The sequence below is a fragment of the Camelus ferus genome, chromosome 4 (assembly GCF_009834535.1).
Source record: "Camelus ferus isolate YT-003-E chromosome 4, BCGSAC_Cfer_1.0, whole genome shotgun sequence".
NCBI classification, from domain to species: Eukaryota; Metazoa; Chordata; class Mammalia; order Artiodactyla; family Camelidae; genus Camelus; species Camelus ferus.
In genome coordinates, this window is record NC_045699.1 from 74,530,860 (window position 1) to 74,550,929 (window position 20,070).

At 63.6% G+C, this 20,070-nt stretch overlaps 2 protein-coding genes across 3 annotated transcripts; one reads left to right on the forward strand and one right to left on the reverse strand.

The window, feature by feature from the left end:
• The first annotated feature begins 540 nt into the window (after nt 1-540).
• LOC116663000 lies at nt 541-2,566 on the forward strand. Its single transcript, XM_032477374.1, has 3 exons — nt 541-748; nt 840-1,033; nt 1,224-2,566. Exons 1-3 carry the CDS (start codon nt 546-548, stop codon nt 1,550-1,552), a joined length of 726 nt encoding a protein of 241 aa, XP_032333265.1. The 5' UTR covers nt 541-545; the 3' UTR covers nt 1,553-2,566.
• A 13,530-nt stretch (nt 2,567-16,096) lies between these two features.
• LOC116663327 lies at nt 16,097-18,275 on the reverse strand. 2 transcript variants are annotated; one of them, XR_004319595.1, is made up of 2 exons: nt 18,112-18,275; nt 16,097-17,287 (listed from the first exon to the last, which is right to left on the reverse strand). XR_004319595.1 is itself a non-coding variant. In XM_032478909.1 (2 exons), the coding sequence occupies exons 1-2, from the start codon at nt 18,235-18,237 to the stop codon at nt 16,716-16,718; spliced, it is 675 nt and encodes a 224-aa protein (XP_032334800.1). In that variant the 5' UTR covers nt 18,238-18,266; the 3' UTR covers nt 16,097-16,715. The 2 variants fall into 2 exon arrangements, 1 of the variants encoding a protein (XP_032334800.1); XM_032478909.1 differs by having other exon boundaries at nt 18,135-18,266.
• Nucleotides 18,276-20,070: the final 1,795 nt, after the last annotated feature.

Sequence of the window (20,070 nt, forward strand, 5' to 3'; positions counted from 1 at the left end):
CTTCTAAAGAATTTCCCAACGGTCCCCCAACCCCCTGGGGAACCAGTCAGAGGACAGATCAACGGTCAGGGGCAGAGAAGAGAGACCCCAGCCGCCGTCCACACTGCACCCAGCAGGGCCGCTCAGCCTCCGGGAACAGAGGAGCACCCCGAGGAGAGAGCCCTGGGCCGCTGCCCCGATCCCCCCACCATGCCCGCCCCACACCCGCCCCCTGAGGACTGAGCCCCCTCCCCGGCAGCTGCAGGGCCCGAGCCATTTCCAGCCCATCAGGGCGGCAGCAGGAGGCACAGTGAAATTCGCTGCGTGACTCCACGGTGGACGCAGATTAATCAGCCATTGTGGTAAGCAAGCTGATTATCAGCGCGAGAACGAGGCACCGCGCTAAGCGAAGCCATCCAGCAAGACGTCAGCGCCTTCCGGGTGTGAAACATTCATCCCTCCCCAGCCCCATGGGGAGCGGAGGCTTGCTCAGGCCTGACGGCACACGGCCGGACGTCAGAGGGGCTCCTCCCCCCACGGCAGCGTCAGGGCCGCAGCTCACGAGGATGGTGGCCTTCTCCAGAGCGGGATGGGGTTTGGTGACAGCCGCGGCCCTGTGCTCGGTCCACTTCAAGAGAAGAGGCAAGCTCTCCCGTGTCAGGAGCTGTGGAATCTCAGCGGGGGCGGTCCTGCATCCCTGGGAGGTGGGGTCAGGCACACCCCGGCTGTCCATTTCAGCTTGCTGTCTGAGGACCTTCGTGGCCCGGAGGTGAGTTCTGTGCTCCACAGCCCAGAGTCGCGCCATTCCTGACCCTGGAAGTAGACCTCAGCCTCCTGACCCCTCCCTCCCTGTTGCTCAGCCAGCGGCCAGACCACTGTCCTCCAGCCAGAGGGCCTCAGCCAGCTCCAGGCCCCGGTGGACGTGCAGGGTGGGATGGCAATACACGGATGGGCCGGCCCCGTGTGACAGCTCATCTCCAGAAAGCTGAGGCTTGTCGGAGGCCAGAAGCCTGTCTTCCTCAGAGCAAGGATGACCCAGGTGGGATGATTCCAGGTAAAATGACTGCAGGTGGGAATGCTCCAGGTGGGACGGCTCTGGGTGGGACGGCTCCGGGTGGGACAGCTCTGGCTGGGACGGCTCTGGGTGGGACGGCTGGGACGGCTCCAGGTGGGACGACTCTAGGTGACTCCCGGACTGATCAGAGATCTGGAGCAGGAACACACTTCGCCATGTCCTTCCTCAGGGCCATGCTTCCTGCCTGTGGACAGGTGGCCTTACTTTCCCAGGAGGCTGCGGGATGCACGTAGATGCGGACCCGGGCCGACAGGCAGAGCTGTGGTGTTCATTACTACATATTTCTCCAGCAGAGCCCGCAGGGAGTGCCACAGCCAAGAGCTGCAGAGCGCAGGTGGCCAGTCGGCAGGACCGGTCACGGCAGCCCAGACCTCCCATTGCCAGACGGTGGCCATGGGCGGTGCCGGGCCCGAGGGGCGCTGGCTGCGGGTGGGGCCTCGTGCATCCGTCTGGGCAGGGTCACTGTGCGCCTCGAGGAGGCAGTCCCAGCTCCGCTGACCCGCTGGGCAAGGAACGCCCCACGGGAGGGGGGCAGCTTCTCAGTCCCCCACAAGGTGGGAAATATTAACAGCTTCTTCACCGATTGTCAGAGCAGCCATGCTTTTAAAAAAGTACCTACCCTTCTACTGTGCATCAGGTGCTGTGAGAGGGACGTCAGTTTTTCCAACACCAACCAAAAAAAGAAAAAACGCTGCTCTGTACCACGGCATTTTTAAATTAAGGTGAACTAAAACTCTTCTGGTTTGAAGATATTTCCAAGAGTGCTGTGCCAGCCCAGAGACCATGGCTGCCCTCCCCGGGCCCCCTCCGAGCCCGGCTGTGACAGCGTCTGCAGCCTGCAGCCCCGCCGAGCCCCCGGTGTAGACGCCTCCAACCGGGCATGCGGACGAGGACAGAGCCCCGGCCCCTGCTCTGAGAGGTGGACACTCTCGTCTCCTGCTGGGGGTCGGGACGGGCGCAGCCTTTGAGGAGTGCCAGGCCCAGGGCTTGTTGAAAGCCTGAGAACAGGCGTGCGTCTCTCGGGGGTCTTACCGGAGGAGGCCAAGGGATGGAGTTCTGGTCCACCTTACAGCAGGGCTGCCCTCCAAACCAGCGTGCTCGGTGGGGAGAGCCAGGCGCTCCCCCACAAGCAGTGCGACTCCATGTTACGCGAGTGTCCCGGCGAGAGAGAGAGCACACTGGCGGCTGCCAGGGGCCAGGGGCCGGGGAGGGGACGGGAACTGCGGGCTGACGGAGGTTCCTTCTGGGGCAGTGACATGCTCTCTCTCTTTCCTCTTTTTGGCAGGGGGGCGTAATTAGGCTTATCTATTTAATGGAGGTCCCGGGGATTTAACCCAGAACCTCGTGCGTGCTGAGCACGCCCTCTCCCACTCGAGCTACACCCTCCCCCCGACAGTGACATGTTCTCAGATGAGCTGCCGTGGTTTCACAGCTCTGTCGATACACTAAAACCCGCTGGCTTGTACAGTATGTGACTTGTATCTCAATAAAACTGCTTTTTAAGTCACCACACAATAATAATATTTATTCTGAAATATATTTCAGAAATATCTATATGCTGAAGATATATATGCATCCACTCCAGGCCCTCTGACCGAGCAAGCCCACCCTAAGGAGACAAGTGAGGATGTGCAGGCGGAGGGTCCAGCTCAGCGGCAGAGCGTGTGCTCAGCGCGCACGGGGTCCTGGGCTCCATCCCCAGCCCCTCTAGTACAATACATAAATAAATCTAATTACCCCCCAAAAAAAAGAAAAAGCTTGGGGGAAAGTTTTAAGTTAAAAAAAAAGATATGCACATAGATGACTTAACACTTAAAAAGAAACATTCAAGTGCCCGACAGGGGGCTGTGAATAAATTCCGGGGCCCGCGTTCACTGGAACGTGCACAGGCCGCAGCGTGCAGCCCTGGGGTAGAAGCACGTTCACCGACCTCGATGTGTGTTCCTGACAAATCGCTGAGCGAGATTAACAGGTTGCGAACAGCGGGTACGGACCCTGCAGACCGACGGGCCTCACGCCCGCGGGAGAGCGGTCGCGGGAGCAGGCGCAGGGCTCCCTCCAGTTAAGGGGTGGGGAGGGTTTTCCCTCCCTCTCAGTTCTCAGGGTCGTCTACTTTTTCTGTTTTGACCAGTGCTACTGGCGCAATAAAACCGATACCAGCTTTTTTCCGGGGGGAGGGGGGGGCGATGGAGGGCGGACCAGTCAAGTGCCCTGGTGCAGACGAGGATGGTCTGGTGCGAGCGAGCCGGGAGCCGCCTCGGGGGAGCAGAGCAGGGCGGCCTGCCCCGCAGAGCCCCTGAGGGCACCTGCCTCTCTGGGCCTCCGTCCTGAGTAAACTGTAAGTGAGAAACCCCGCCAGGACCCAGGCTGCCACACTGAGCCCCGGGGGCAGCTGTGGATACAGGAAGCGGCTCCGCATCCTCGCATCCCAGGCCCTCGGCCTGGACCCGAGCTCAGGCCCCGGGCCAGCAGGCTGGCGCTGGGCCTGCTCCCCTGGCTGCCACCGCTAATCAGCGTCACTCGCCCCGAGGGATGCCAGCCGGCCCCGCCACCAGCTGCTCAGAGGAGCCGCTCCCCCTGCCGGCACGCTCCACTGGGTTTGCGAAGACTGGACCTGAGTGGAGCTGACAGCGCCGCCCGCTCCCTCCCAGGCGTGAGGAGCACGGGGAGCGGGCACAGGCCCTGCGTGGGGAGCCCTCCCAGCGCAGCCCGGGCCCACCGCCCCTCCGCGGCCGGTCAAGGTGCAGGAGGCTGCAAGGCAGGACCACCCCGGACAGCAGCCCGCGGTGGGGGCCGGATGCTCCATTGGGCGGGCGGCTGGGCTGTCTGGGGGACAGCACAGACGGGCCCACAGTGAAAAGTGAGCCCTTGCCAATTGCTCTGGCGGGTGGGCTGTTTTCCTTACCCCTCTCCCCGGCCGGGCTCCCCCTTGGACACACGGAGCCCGAGGCTCAGGAAGGTCGTTGCCTGACTAGTGATCGGCAGATCTGGCGCTCAGACTCAGGTCCTCCCGAGTCAGGAACCTGCGCCCCAGGCTCACTGCAGACGGTCTGGGATGCCAGGGTCAGCCGCCCACCAAGCGCCCACGGGCCTGCAGACGGGGACGGGGGCGGCTCAGCTCCGCCCCACAGGGAAGACGGGGAGAGGCTCCATCCGGAAGACGGACAGAGCAGCCAGGCGGGGCCCAGGTGGTCGTGGCCTGGGGCAGCCTGGGGGTCTCTGGAAGCAGCTGGCCAGGGGCAGGGGCTGAGAGGAGGACACAGAAAGTGCAGCCTGCCCACCGGCAGAGGGCCTGTCCCAGCCCTGGTTCCCTGGAAACAGGCCCCTGGGAGAGCCGGCCCAGGAGGCCCACCTGAAGGGAGCTGAGGCGGCAGGGTGGGCACAGGGCACCGCAGACCTGCAGTAAGGGTGCAGCAGCGGGGGGTCCGCAGCTCACAGGGGTTGGGCCCGGGGTGTGGCGGAGCCAGTCTGGCCCCTCAGAGTTCCCTCAGATGGAGGCAAGAGGGACAGGCCTCTGCACCCCTGCACCCCCTCATCATTGGCACAGACCCCCAAGGAGGGCAGCAACCGTGGACCTGGAGGGTCTGGGTGGTGAAGCGGGGAAGGCGGCCGCTGTGAGCAGGTGTTGCCAGCAGCTGCGAGCAGAAGAGGGAATCTGGGTGGGGCCCCGTGGCATCCACTGCAGGTCCTGTAACACTGCAGAACCCAGTCCGGGAGGGGACGGCCCCCATCCTGCCCAGAGAGGGCTGGGGTCAAGGTGAGGAACCCCCAACTGGGGCTCTCACCTGCCATGGGGCCAGAGATGGGCCCTCCTGGCTCCCTGAGCCTGGGGCCCCCACGCTGGGCGTCCTGCTGGCTTGTGGCTGCCTCGCCCGCGGGCCCTGGTGGGCTGGTCCTTTCCAGAGGGAGGTGATGCAGCAGCAGTGGGAGGGGCCTGGGTGCCCTTCCTGCCAGGCCGCCAGTGCCCTTTGACCTCTCCCCGCTCAGAGCCAGCGGGCAGCCTGGCCAAAGGGGGCACGGCCCCTCACGGGGCAGGAACACTGCTTTCAGAGGAGCCACGCGCCTTCTCTCTGCGAAGCATTAGAGCTCATCGAGGGGCGCCCAAACCACCCGGCTGAGCAGAAGGCAGGCCTCCCAACCCCCACCCAGCGCGAGCCTCCTGAGGCTCCGCCGCCCCGTCCCGGACCCGCCCGCGGGCTGGCAGGTGCAGAGAGCCGCCCAGGCGCGGTCAGCAGCTGGGCTCCCGCTGCTGGTTTCATCGATGAGACGGTATCCAGGACGTCCGGGCGCAGACACGCCTTCATCGCAGGGGTCCAGCCTCAGGGGCCGCCCGCATCCGGGGCCTTGGTGCCAGGCGGCCCTCCTCTCCCCTCGACGGCGCAGGAGGGCCCAGAGAGGTGGGCACCGGGACAGCTGACAGGAGCCCGAGTGAGCGCAGGGCGCACCAGGCTGGGAAGCAGGGTGGGCGCCGTGTCTGTGGGCCGACCGTCCGGCTGCGACCACGCCTGGTAAGTGGGGAAGCTCTCGGGAATGTGGGGCGGCAGGAGGGGAGCTGGAGCCAGGGAACCAGAGGCGGCCCGGCTGCAGGAACTACTTGCTCAATCAATAGCTATTTCCCTGCTCCGAATTGCTTTCTTCTCCCCCTGAAACCATCAGAGGTACCTGCTGCCAATCGGCTATGACACTTTAAAGAAATGCTATTGGAATTTCTGGCCCTAGAGGGTTCTCCGGGCGTGGTGTTTGCTCAGCCGTCTCTGGCAGTGCAACAGAGCGGGCGAAGGCGGAGAAGAGAGCTAATGGACCGTGCTGAGCAGCTCGGCCCAGCCTGGGGGCGGCCCAGGCACACGTGAGCCTCAGGGGCCCCGGAGCAGCCTCCTGTGATGATGGGGTAGAGACCAGATGTTGGCACCGACTTTGTCCCTCCCTTCATGGACCCAACTCAACTGCTCTGACTGAGTGCCAGGCCAAGCACGGGGTGTGAGGCTGCAGAGGTGACAGGGACAAGGGTCCTGCCCTCCGAGGGCCGGAGGGGAGGACAGGAGGCCACGCGGAAGCAACTCCTGGAGGAGCTAAAATAAGCAAGTCATTGCACAGCGAGAGGGGGGCCATCCTCCCAGGGGGGCTCGAGGGCCCTGGGCCCCGAGCAGGGACAAGAGGGCCCCGGACAGGGCCTTCCTGTGGTGGGAACGTGTCTCTGCTGGGCCCCACTGTGGTGGGTTGGCTGGAGGTCCTCGAAGGATCTGTGTGTGTCCTCACCCTTGGAACCTGTGAACGTGACTTTGGGGAGAAGGTCTTTGCAGGTGCGATTGAGTTAAAGACCCTGAGACTGAGATTCACCATGTGGGTCCTAAATCTGACGGCAAGTGACTTTATAAGAGACACAGAGACAGGGGAGACGCCACACGACGTGGGAGCAGAGGCTGCGGCGACACGGCCACCACGAGCGGGGAGAGGGAGGAAGGCCCCTCCCCCGAGGCGCCGGGAGAGGGGCGGCCCTGGTGACACTCCTGACTCCAAACTGGGAGGAAGCAGACCCCTGTGGTTCACGAAGTCCCTCCCGCCCAGCTCGGGGTCCTGTTTCCGCCGCCCCAGGGCCCAGACCAAGCGTGGAAGGCAGCAGACCGAGCAGCAAAGGGCGCGGGTCCGCAGTGTCCTTGGGCAAGTTACTTAACCTCCTTGAGCCTCGGGTTCTACATCTTGAAATGGGACTAGCGCTAGAACCTTCCAGAAGGTTAGGAGTGACTGCACGGGAGGACAGCTGGCACCTTGTGAAGGGTTCGCCCTCCCTGGCCCCCCGAGGTTCACCCACAGCGACCCCGTCACCTCTGCCCAGCCCCACCACAGCCCCAGGGACCCCGTGTGGACGAGTTTGGTGTCTCAGGAGCACGCGGGCTTCCTCCTTCCCACGGCAGAGGGACGCCTGAGCCCCTCCACTCAGGCCGGCCCCGCCCTCGCGCTCAGCTCCGGGCATCCCCCTCAGCCTCGCAACAGCAAAGGCAGCGATGACGGCAGACCACCCACAGACGGTCTTCTGAGAGCATCGCGCTCACGGGGGGACCAGCACCTCAGAGCGGGCATAAGGTCGGCACCGCGGTTATCTCTGTGGTTATTTACAGGTGAGGACACGGAGGCACGGAAAAGCCTGTGCCTGACGCAGAGTCCCAGGAACCAGGACACCCACCAGGTCGTCTGAGCCTTTACCCTGCTGAGTAATAGTATTTACATGATGGCCCAAGAGACGCCTCTAGTCCTCTGGATTCTAAGCAGGGCCCTGTCTGGTTGTGCTGGCCGCCCTGCCTCTTAGCATATAATCACTGCTTGATTAGTGCTTGAGGAACAAAGTAGATGGATGGATGGATGATGACGGATGATGACGGATGAATAATGGACGGGTGGATGAGGGTTAGATGGATGGATGATGGATAGACAATGGATGGATGGATGATGATGGATGATGGATGGATGGATGAGGGAGAGATGGATGATGGAGGGATGGATGGTAGATGGATGGTTGGATGGATGAATGGATAACAGATGGATGGATGGCGAATAGGTGGATGGATGATGGAGGGCAGGATGAAGGCCTTCCAGTTCCGGTGCTGACTTCTCAGGGCACACTAGCACCAGAGGAGTGGAGAGAGTCAAATTTGGAATTTGAGAGCCCGGAGGCAGTCCAGCATGGCCATCCTGTTGGAGTGAATTGCTGGGACCCTGTGCCGTCTCCTGAGATCCCCCTGGGCTCTGAGATCGAGCTTGTGAGTCAGAGCTGTGAGTCCTGGATTCTTTCCTTATGCACACCAGCGTCCGCAGAGCACAGTTTAGGTGCGCTCTCTCACTAACGCCCCAGGGTCGGAGGCTGGCCGTATCCTGTAGGCAGTCATCAGCCCCGGCTCTCAGGAGAGGGCCCTTCCTGGCCCGAGGTCTCAAAGCCAGTAAACGGTGGTCTGGGAATTAAACAGGACTCTTCCTCTGATTGCACGGTGCATCAGAGGAAGGACGCAGGCTTAGAGGCCACACCAGCGTGGACTTGACTCTGGTCCTCGTCAGCTGGGCGATCTTGGTCGAGCCACTCTGCACAGCATCAACAAAAATGCCAGCTTCCCAGGCCACTGAGAAGACAAGTGTCAGCGCCCAGGAAGCGCCCGGCCGGGGCTGGGCTCTGAACAGGGATCCTGCCAGCCGGGCGCATGCATCACGGGGTCCACAGAAACCCATGGCCTGTCCCAGAAAGCATCTCCCCATGGTGGCTTCCTGCAACTCAGGGCTCAGATCCCAGGCTGCAGAACCTGGAAGGACAGGTGAGTGACCAAGAGGTGTCCCGCCAGGGCAGCCGCAGGCGCAGCCACGGGGCTCGTGCCTCGAGCAGCCCGACGTGCCTGCGCGCCCCTCGTGCGCACGGCTCTCCACGTGGGTCAGCTGTGCCATAAGGCGGCAAAGACGGCTGGGCCTCCCTCTCTCTCTGCCGTGCGGACGCTCTTCTCTGGGAGCCGAGAGCCACTCCCTGGCTCTTCCGAGGCTGCGGGCATCATCCAAGTGTGATTAGCCGAGGGGCTCGTATGGGCAGCGCCTGCTCATTCCTGCTAAGCGGAGAGAGCAGTGGTCAGACACACGGACTCAGACCGCTTCCCTCCGGCTCCCCTGGCAGCCCCATCCCTTGCCACCTGCCGCCTCCAGCAGGACTTTGAAGGGAATGAGACAGTTTCCCCCAGATCCTCCCTAAGTGGGCAAAACGGGGTGTTTGGGGGGTTCTGGGGTGAACGGGGTGCCCCGGTTGTCCCAGTTCAGACTCAGACAAAGCACCAGATGTTTTCAGAGGCAGCGCGGCGTGGAAAGAGCCCTGAGCACCGAGCCCTTGGCCCCAGCCTCGACGTTCTCCTCTGTGAGACGGGGCAAGTGTTACCTGCCCTCGTGGGGATGGTGAGAGTGAGGCTGTGCGTCGCCAAGGGTGCCCGGTGTGATGCCAGAGAAACGTGGTCTCGTCCTGCTCCAGTCACTTAGGACAGCGGCGGAGGCGGGCTGGGGGAGGACGTGGGTGCGGGTCCCAGGCCGTCCCCTGCCCGTGAATTTCTAGGACAGGTGAGCCCGGCCGAGCTAGGAACCACACTGGCTGGACCAGTTGACTGTGGCTTATACTAGACTGTTTTCAACCTTGAAAAACACACGTCAAGTGAAATAAATGAAAATGGGACAACCAAAAAGATGTACAATGAAATAAATACAAAGACGTAGGAAGTAAGTCTGGAGGCATCTCCTAGAGCCTTGGCCAGGAGGGCCGCCCCCGGGCAGGTGCCTGCAGCTGAGGGCGGGGCCTGGGCGGCCGAGGGAAACGGCCCTGAGGGCGTGCCCTCTTGCTTCCAGCTCCCAGAACCCAAACATCGGGTAGTCTTGGCTCCTGGGTTCCGGGTCCTCGGGCCTGGGCCTCCACCCCAGAGTGAAGCAGGTTTCGGATGCCCTCCGAGCGTGCCCGGCTCTGACGGGCTGGAAGCCCTCAGCGTCCCCCCATGGCCCCCAGCTCCTCGGCTCGGCCCTCCCAGCCTCCTTTCCTCCCACCCTCTGCCTTGTCCTCACCCCCGGCCAGCCGCCTCCCGACGGCACCCAATTCAGAACAAGCCCCGCTTCCTTGAATCCCCCCGAAAACCACCTCTCTCAGGCCAGTCCTTTCTAACACCTGCGTGGGGGCGCCGTGGGCCCCAGGGCTGCAGGTGGGGAGAGCCCCACTCGTTCAAGCAGCGGGGGTCCCTGGCGGCCCTGCTGGAGGCGCCACAGCACTGCGCACATCACAGCAGCCCGCCGGCCGGCCCTGCTTGGGGAATGCCCTGAAACCACCCTTTGGCGCCTGATTCATAGGAATCTCTGCTTGGATGGCCCCTCCTCCAGGAAGCCTTCCCACCCTCCCGACTGGCTCTGCAGTCCACGTCTGTGCCCCAGCCCCCGCGAGGCCCTCTCGTGGGCCTGGCAGGCCAGGCCACGGCTCCTCCTTCCTCATCAAACCCTGAAGGCGGGGCTGGGCCCTGACCACCTCGGTCTCCACAGGACCCAGGGCCCGGCCCCGCCCCCAGGTGATGCACTGCACAGGAAGGTTCGGGAGCAGCCTGAGCCCTGACCCACCTCGACCCTGCCAGCCAGCGTTATCAGCATCCGGGTCTGTGCAGGACCCTGGGCCACCTGCCCCGACGGTGACAGGACCAGGGGAGAGTCACCTGAAAGCACGTACCTCCGGCGTGTCCTCCACCCAGACCCTCCATGGGGGTGAGATGCGGGGGGGTGGGGGGCGCTGGCCGTGGGGGCCGACTTCCCTCACCAGCCCTCTGGGAGACGGGGCCCCGGGAGGGGCAGAGGCCAGGCCCCCCCACACCAGTGGTGCCCAGGGCAGGACGGCCTGGCCTGTTCTGCAGACCCGCTGGCACCGGGCCGGGCCGGGCGCAAACAGCCCCTGTACCGGCAGCACAAGTGAGTACAAACGCCCCTCCCCTCAGGGGCCGCCGGGTTAGAAAGAGGAGACCCGGACATCACACGCCAGAACTGATGTCAACACAGGCCTCACACCTTTCATAAAAGTCAGCTCCAGGTGGATCGTGGACGTGGGCGCAGACCTCCCGGGAGGCAACACCGGGGACAGTCCAGAGGGCCCTGCGCACGGCAGCCCCTGGACGCACACCAAAGGCGCCGCCTGTGGGCGGCCGCCGGGGGCCACGGGGTGGGGGGGCGGGTGGACGCGGGGCCGGGGCGCTGGGGGCGGCGCCCCGCGGGACAACGGGGCGCGTCGCTGTCCACCGGCTCCAGTGGAGCGTACCGCGCAGACGAGTTCCTCCTCCGTGGGACGCCACTTAATTCTTCTCTAAACCCCAAACTGCTTAACAGAACGTCTACGCACGTAAACTTAAAGAGGAGCCCAAAAGAAAGAAGCCAGAGGGGGACACTTCAGCCAGCAGGAGGGCCCGCCTCGGGGTCCTCGCGGCGGGCACGTGTGCCCGGCCCTCTGCTCCAGGCCACGGCCACTCAGCTGGGGCCTGGAATGATCCTGGCCAAGTGGCCTCCAGCCAGGGCTGCAGGAGGGCTGGGGGCCCTGGAGGTGAGGGGGCCCTGAGGGCCACCACGCAGGCCTCTGCGCCCCTCCTCAAGTCACACTGCGCCCCTCCTCAAGTCACACCGCGCGTCCACTCTTTCGCTCACCCACTCCTTCAGGATGTCGGCAGCTGCCTGCCGAGTGCCCGGCACACCCAGCCTCTGGCTCCTCTTTCACAGAGCCTGCGTCTAGCCATTCTTGTGTGAAAGGAAAGCGGACACCAGCCCCCGCCCGCCCCGGCAGAACGGCGAGGAGCTCTAACCAGGGCTATCGCGGTTAGCGAGCTTTCTCAGATTCTCACCACGGGGGACACCACTGCCGAAGCGCTATCCAGGGGACAGTGGGCCGGAGCACCTCGCACCGGAAAGGCGCTCCTTTCCGAGACGAGCAGCCAGCAGGTCAGTTAAGCAAGGGGCCTCAGAAGGGGGGCTCCCAGACTCCCCACCACCACCAGCTGCGGACACTCACCACCGGAATGGGGTCTGCCAGCCAGAGGCCTCAAGGGGCTCGGCCCGGGCCCGCCCAGCCCGCATCCAGGCCTTTAGTGCAGTTTGCTGGTGGCCACTGCTACGAAGGCCGCATCCACATCACGGAGCTCATGTGTGCGTGTTAATTACCTGATTCCCACTCGTGCACGTGTTCGTTCAGGCATGCGTTCATTCAGACACGCATGCATTTTCAACATGTGATGACCATCCAGCGTGTGCCAAGCACCTTCTTCCTGAGCCCACAGTTTACCTGTGAATCAGCACAACACAGACTCAGGCAGGCACGTGTGAGCTCAACCCTGTGGGCTGCGTGGGGTTTGCAGGGACAGACTGCCAGGCAGGTGCGGGGCCGCCGAGGGAGCAGGAGATGCTCCCGAGGACGGGTGCCCGAGCTCCGCGTGGGGCAGGCGTGGAGTCGCTCTGAGTCTCGTGGTTGTCAGCTACTACGGCAGGTGCAGCCCAGGCACCACGACGGGGGCCCTCCTGAGGTCGGCCGGCTCACAGCGGGCCTCTTGGTTTTTGGAGTCTGAGCGGTGCAGGCTGTGGGCCCCACGGCCCCACAGGCATCAGGACCGGCCTGGCCTGACCTCACGGTGTCCAGCCAGGGGCACGCCAGGGCCAGGGCAGAAAGAGTTTGATTTACAACGAACCATTCATCACGCTCCAGAGCCTGGCCCTGAAATAGGAGGAGGAGAAGGGAAAAAGTCATCAGGCGTTCAATAGCTGTGTTGGCGAAGCTCTGCTTGGAAGTGAATTCCATCTGACGGCCTCCCAGCCACGAGCGTCAGGGCCCGGCCAGCCGTCCTGCAGGGGCAGGTGACAGCTCGTTTGTGTGACATCCAGGAGGCGGCTCGCCAGTGGGAGACGCCCCTGGGCCAGGCACAGACCCGGCTTGAGGTTCCAGCCAACGGTCCTCCACTTGTGGGGAATCCACGAAATGTTAACAACTTCCTGAGGTTTGCCAAAAAGCATCCTTTAAAGCAGAGCACGAGAAATGCCCCCGCGTGGAGCCAGGGCCGCAGGGGCTGAGGCCACCTCGATCCTCCCCCGACCAGCTCCCCACCTCCCCGGTCACCGCGCTCCGAGGCGGGCACACCCACCAGGGTCGCCCAGACTCCAGCTTCCCGGCAGCCCCCGCTCAGCCCGCCTCCAGGGCAGAGGCGCCCCTCGTCCCGAGGACCGGTGTCCCCTGGAAGGGCCGCCTCGTGCCCACGTGCCCCCTGAGTTGCTTTTCGGAAGTGATTTCCGTGTGATGAGAACACAGGGAAACCTCATTATTCAGACACCACTAATTAGGGGTTTGTGATCCGCCCGTCTGGGGCCGGCGGAAAGTGACATTTGCTTTCTCCACAGACAGTGCAAATTAGCAACCAGACAAGATCGCAGTGACCTTGAAAAAGGCAGAGGCAGCTCCCGGCCCGCGGCTGTCAGCCACCAGGAGCAGGAGGTGCTCATTATGAGTCAGGAAGGAAGGCCCCACAGGGCGGCCAGGGCACTGCTGCCCCGACTCCGTGGGCCCGTGGGCCCATGTGCGGGAGGCCCCGCAGCGGCCCTGGGAGGCGGCACCAGTGTCACCCCCTCTTCATGGGGGAGGAGACCGAGGCTCTCGGAGGGGACGCTCCCCTGGGTCTCACAGGGAGGGCGCCGCAGGGGCAGCCGGGGGCCCCTGCCTCAGGGCCCAGCTCGCCACCCGCCCCGGGCCATCGGGAGAGAGGGCGGGTGCAGTCTCTCCGCTCCTTTCTTGGACTTTGCTGAGCTCCACCCCATCGGAGAGGCTGAGAGGACCAAGGCAAAGGGACCCTTCTCCTCTGTAAATGTTGGGACCCTGGAGGTCAACAGACCGGGACAGCAGGATGGGAAGCATCGTGTGGCCCTGGAAACCCGTGTTGCTGGAAGGAAGCGTCCCCGAGGGGCACAGAGTGAGGCCCGGGCAGTGGGAGCCGTGGAAGGTGACAGCAGGAGCTGGGGTGCGCACCCAGGAGCCTGGCCACTCCACGCCTTGACTGCGCAGCCCCCATGCCAGACGGGGTGGGGAGGAGAACCCCTGCCCTGGGAGAGAAGGGAAGGGGGACCGGACAGAGGAAGGAGTGCGAATCGGGGCACATTTCCTGAAAACTCCAGCTCCCCCAGGTCTCCTCCCCTTGCAGTGGAAAACGGGGACCCCCACCCCGCATTCACCCTACTGGCGTCTCACCTATCCTTCCGCTCCTGGCGGTTGGGAGATGTGGCCCCACTTAATCCCACACCTGCTCCTGGGGCAGGGGCGCCCATGGATGTGTGCGATCCGTCCTGTTCCCCCGGGGTCCACAGCTAAGGGACCATGCTTAGGGTGGGGGCTGGGGGACAGGGGACCCAGGGAAAGTCACACCTGCCCCAGAGGGACTGCGTTGAGCCTGCTGCAGTGGTCCTGTTGCCGAATCCTCCATCCCACCCCACTGCCCCCAGCAGGAGCGGAGGCGGCCCCAGGGAGACCCAGCGGGGTCAGCAAGCCGGCAGCCACGGCAAGGCACAGCATCCACTGCACGGACAATCCCGTGCCCCGGAAGCAAGATCTCCCTCCACCGTCTACCCACACCGGCTCGAGTCCCCAGCGGCACGGGGGTCTCCATCCTGTGTCCTGGGGGCCCTGAGCCCCCTCCTGCTGAGGGGCCCAAGGAGGCATCTGACCCCTAGACTGGTCAGTAGCTGGGCATCGGCCTGGCGGGAGGCCCTTGGCCACCTTGCCCAGAGGCCTTCAGCTCATTCTGGGCTGGGGGGCGGGAGGGGCAGGAGGGAGTGTGGGGCTGTGGGGCGAGCTGGTCCCCACAGGACAGAGGGCTTCCAGGCTCATTGGCTTACTTGTCACCAGATACTCACTGGACACCTGGTGCGGCCCAGGCCCTGTCCAGCCCTGGGGCCACCTGAGTCTCAGGCCGTGAACTGAAGGCAGCCAGCACCGCAGCGAGGTTTTCTCTGGACACGGCCTGCGGGGGGGGGGGGGGGGAGCGGAGCGGCGGGACCCGGTGGAGCCGGGGGCTTAGCCAGGGTTGGGCTTTGTGCGGAAAGGGCCCTGGCGGGAGGGAGGGGCAGGAGGGAGGGGTGGAGGCCACATGGTGAGGGTGGCCTGGACTCTCGGCCAGGACAGAGGGCAGCGGCTGGGCTGGGGAGGTCGGGGGTCTGGGGGGTGGGCACTGGGGACACTGAGCAGGAAGCTGGGGTGGGCAAGCGGGTCCGGGAGGGCCCAGGTGCGGGCCCAGAGCAAAGTGTTCTGTTCTGTTCTGTTCTGTTCTGTTCTGTTCCGCAGGAGCCTGTTCCGAAGAGCAGGCGAGGCGGGTCGTTAAAAGGCGCTCAGGTCCGGAGCCACGCCCTTTCTGCCACGTGATGGCTTTTTTGCTGCTATTAAGTGTCATTCTAAGTAAAGAAAACTTTTAAATGTAAATTCTTGGCATGAACTTTGCCATTCATCCCTGTTTCTCCTCTGATTATTACGTCACAGCATCTAACTCGCCTGCAGAATCGCTGAAATCACTCAATTCGTATTCTACGCTCGTCCCCAAGGAAAGTCTGGATGTGGCCCAAGAGACCAGCCATGCCAGACGCAGGGAGCTCGGAAGGAGGAGGAGGCCCCCAGGCCGCAGCTGCCCCAAGGAGCGCCCCTCGGACCCTGGGGCTGAGCGCAGACCAGCCTCCTTCAGGGGCGTCTGAAGACATCATGTCTCTCTCTCCAGCCCCCGCCCATGTCCTTCTCTAAAACGGGAAATCAAATTTCCATCTGGGGCCCCAGCCCGCCGCAGTTCCCGGGATGGGGGAGCTGGGGTGCCGCCCTCCTGTGAAAGGTGACCGTGGTCATTTATTTGACTCTCTGGCAGGAGTTTAATCAAGTTTGGACGGGCACCTCTTCCTGGACTCGTCCTTGTTGCCAGGAAGCCCTCAGCCTGTCGAGTAGCGGGGACAGTGGACAGACCCTCCTGTGCCTCTCGTGGCCGAGGCCAGGGCTGGGATGGCTGGGACAGCTGGGGACCACGGTGGCCTGTTCACCTGCCGACTCCCTGGGGAAAGGGCCTGGTTGATGGAGATCCCACGGGTGCGAGGGCCCCGCTCGCTCCTGGGCCCTCCCCGAGCCCGGCAGACCCAGGGCCCTGTGCGTCCACCCCTCCGCCCTCTCCCCGAGATTCACCCGGCTTTGTCTACCCCTCCAAACCGTGCAGCGCATCTTCTGTGTCTCTGCCTGTAAACGCCAGAGAGCAGGGCAGGGCTAGTTCAGCCTGCTTTCCCCAGCACCCCGCTGAAACTGGGTGATTCCGACACTCACATGCTAGTAGGGGGAGGACAGGGAGGGACGGAAGGAGCAGGGGAGAGGGATGCTGGTGGGAGAGAGCAGGGCAGTGGCAGCATCAGGACCAGACGGGCCGGCGGCCGACCTCACCAGGTCATTCAGGTGTGGCTGCCTGGCCTGGCAGGGCTGGGCGGAGCCCCGGCCCTCCGGGCCCTCAGCCAAGGACCGAAAAACCCCTTTCCTGGGAAACAGTCGCCCCTCTGCCGTTCCCATTTTTCTCATTTCAATAATTCTTGCAGCCCATGTTGTGTAAATAAAATTATTCTTCCCCAAAAAATCATTAGCAGGGCCCGACATTAATTCGCCTGCAATCTGTGTAATTAACTGCATGTAACACAGGGCATTAAAGGATCCGCTTGCTAATCACCCCTCCTCTGCTCCAGGCACCTAATTAGCTCCCTTCCTGTTTATCCGTTTACAGGATCCTGGGCAACCGTGCCGGCCGCTGGGAGGGCAGCTGTAATAAATCATCTCTTTGTGACTTTCAGAGGGTGCTGTTCTGCCGTCTGTGTTTGCATCTCATTCTGAACGCTGAGCCCCCACCCCGGTGATCCCCTCCCTCCCAGACCCATGACTCTCCACCCAGGCCCCTGGGGAGGGGTCAAGTGAAGGGGGTGTGCAGACCCGGGCAGGTGGGTGCCGGAAAGGGCACCCTCGGGGTCCAGGTGAGCGTCTCGCCCACGGCACACCTGCCCTCGGGTCACACCTTCACCACTGAGGCCCTTTCACGGAGACCTTTGTGCCCCCCAACCTGCCTCTGTTAGATGGGGCCCGGGGACCACCTTTCCATCCTCACACCTCCCGTTTGTCCAGTCTCCTTAACAGTGGTGCTGGGACAACAGCAGGGTCTTTGTCCCTCCACTGACGGGCCCAGCCAGCCGGCTGCTCAGAGGCGGAGCCCCAGGAACATAGTGAGGGGTCCGAGAGGGGAGCTTTCCATCCTGACAGCTCCCAGTCCTTGTGGCCTCGGGGAGGCGCAAGACATCCCGAGCTCCCGGGTCCTGGGTTATCAAAGGGGGTGAGTCTGTGCCCAGGACGGCGGTGGGCTGAGGAAGCGGCCGGTGGAGGCGGCAGGGCTCCCAGGCCCGCCCCCGGGCAATGGGCAGGAGCCTTCGCTGCCTGCCAGCACCGCACGGAGCCCCCAGGGACGACCTGCCGCCCAGTCCTGCGGACGGGCACGCTCAGAGTACAGGTCAGGCTGCTGGCTCGGCACCCGGCAGCTACCGCGGAGGCTTGTACAAGGCCGGGTCTGAGGGAGACGGGCGGGGCTGGGTGCGGGTGTGGAGTGGCGGCCGGTGGAGACCAGGTGTCTTGGGGAGAGAACTGCACAATCTCTGAATCTACTGGAAGCACTGAACTGCACCCTGTAAACAGGCGACATTCACAGGATGTGAATTACATCACAGTCAACCATCATCAAAGCGGCTCAGGCCCATGACAAAGCCCCACCCACGGTCACTGTCACCCCTGCCCTCGTAACCCTGTGGGGGGGGGTCCAGCCTGAGCCAGGCAGGTGTTCCACGCAGAGTGTCCGAGAGCCACACAGAGTGAGGACTCAGATCACATTTGGAGGAGATGGGGACAGGAGCTGTGTGGGCCCCAGAACGCTCAGGTCCAGCCGGGGCCCACTGCCCCCACCCCCGGGCAGCGCGGACCCCTTGCTGGCCTGCGGGTCCCCGACACGCCCTCCGGGAAGCTTCGGGGGCCTGCACATCCCCAGGCGAGAGCCCTCTGCCCCCCCTCCATGCGTGGGCTGCACACCAGCCGTGTCCACGTGGAGAGTGGCAGGTCCCACCGTCGCAGACCACCTGATAGCTAGTGACTAACAGCCCCAAGGACACCAGGTCCTAACCCCCGGGGCCCCTGAACGTGACCTTATATAAACAAAAAAACATATAAAACTTTGCGGGTGCAGTTGAGTTAAGGATTACCCAGGTGGCCCTACCCGCCACCCCAAGTGCTCTAGTAAGAGGGAGGCAGAGGGAGACTCGACACCAAAGAGGAGAAGCCACGTGAGGAGAGAGGCAGAGGCTGGCGATGCGGCCACAAGCCAAGGGGCCTCTGGGGCCGCCGGCCGCTGGCAGGGCCCCCCTCTGGAGCCGCCAGGAGGAGCACGCCTGCCGCACCGGGGTTTTGGACTCCGCCTTCAGAACTGTGGTCCGCAGCCCCTGGGCTTGCGAGGACTCACCGCAGCAGGCGCAGGGAACTCACACAGACGCTGAGTCAGAGGCTGAACTATACACGATCCCTGGGCAGCTCGGCCCACGTCACGGTTTTGAGAAGTTGTGTCCGGGAGGCCTGGAGCCCGAGCCATCTCCAGGCCAAGCCAGACTTCCGTCTCATCTCAGCGCGAACAGTACCGCCGCTCGGAGCAGGAAGCCCAGGCAGGCAGGACGCGGAGAAGCCGCGCCCAGAGCACAGGATGCGGGCCAAGCCCTCCCCTCCTGCAGGTCCCTGTGCACACAGCTGTCCCCCGCTCCCTCCAGCCGCCCCGAGGCACTGCCTGGGTGCTGGCCCCTTTTTCCTTTCTCTTCGGAGGTACTTAGGCTTATTTCTTTATTCATTTATTTATTTTAGTAGAGGCACCGGGGATTGAACCCAGGATCTCATGCGTGCTAAGCGTGCGCTCTGCCACTGAGCTATACCCTCCCTGCTAAGAAGCCAAGACTTTCCACGCCCCACATCGACCACTCTGGGGTGCTAGTCACCCTCAGAAGAAGGCATCGGGGTGGAAGCTGTAGCTCAGTGGTTGGCGCACATGCTTGGCGTGCACGAAGTCCTGAGTTCAATGCCCAGTGCCTCCCTTAAGGGAAAGAAAAAAAGAAGGAAACAGATTTTCTTAGATTAATAAATGGAAAAGGCTTCGCAAGCAAGAAAATAAATATTTTTAAAAAGAAGAAGGCGTGGACCGGGGCCAGGCAAGGGCGAGTCTGCGGCGGGCTCTCTGAGACCCGTGCCTGACCCCCAGCACCGGCAGCGGCAGGGGACGCGTGGTCCAGCCCTGGACAGAGGACCTGGGCGGCTCCCACCACGCACAGCCCGGGTAGGGGCCCAGCATCCGCACCACCCACCCCTCCCTCCCACCTGCGGCTGAGACCCCTCCCCCTGCCCTGCCCAACTCCGCCCCCCGCAGCTGCCTGCTACCCACCAGTCCCGAGGCCCCCTTTCCTGGCGGGTCCAGGGCAGAGCTCGGCGTCAGAGCTGTTACCTGCCTCGGGTGGGGGCCGGGGGCATTAATCACCCTCCGCATGGTTATTTAAACCGGGCGGCCCGCCAAGTCTGTCTCCTGCAATTTCCTCCTGTTAATGATGCTTCCATCAGCCCCATGCAGCAAATCTGTCACAGCCAGCCCCCTTCAGGCCCATATTTCTAACTTTTAATTATGATCAGATGTGGAATATTGAGTCGTTTGATGCATTTTAGACGTCTGCGGAGATTTCTTTTTAATAATGCGATTGTAAGGCCCTAATCGCTCGTAACTCGGGTCATTCCTGGGATATGTGTTCAGTGGTGTCTCCAAAGTTGGACCTTAAGAGGGGAGACTGGGGGCAGAGGGGGCGGGTCGGAGGGTTGAAGATGACCCTGGGAGTGATCACAGGGCAGAGACCCTCTCGGGTCCCCGCAGTGAGCCTCTGCTCCCGGCCGCGCCTCAGGTGAGCCAACCCCGCATCCCAGAAGCGCCCTCGCCAGGACGGAGAGGAGGCCACCCCTCCCCGAGCAGGGTGGCGAAGGGTGAGGGCGGCTCTGGGTCAGGCGGGCTGAGCGGGAACCCCAGCTCCTCCCAAAAACGTGGCAGCAGGCGGGTCAGCGAGGGGGTGACGCTGGGCCTGGTTGATGGCGGGTCACCCCACCAGGTGCAGGTGGCCGCGCTATTGTTCCTGGGTGGGAGGGGCTTGTCCAAAAACAGGAGCCGGTCTTTCCAGCTCCGGAGGGAGCGATTACCTGAGGCACAGAAGGCAGAAGCCCCCAGAGGCTTGAAGGGCAGCGGGGGAGGGGAAGGTCGGGCTCAGGGACAAGGACACCTGCATGGCGCCCTCCACATGCCCTCCTCTGGGCCTCAGTCCCTACACGGTGGGCGTTGGGAGTCAGCAGCCCTGAAGCGGGGACCCCCAGAGCGGGGCGGCTGCTGCCCCCAAGGAGAGGAGGT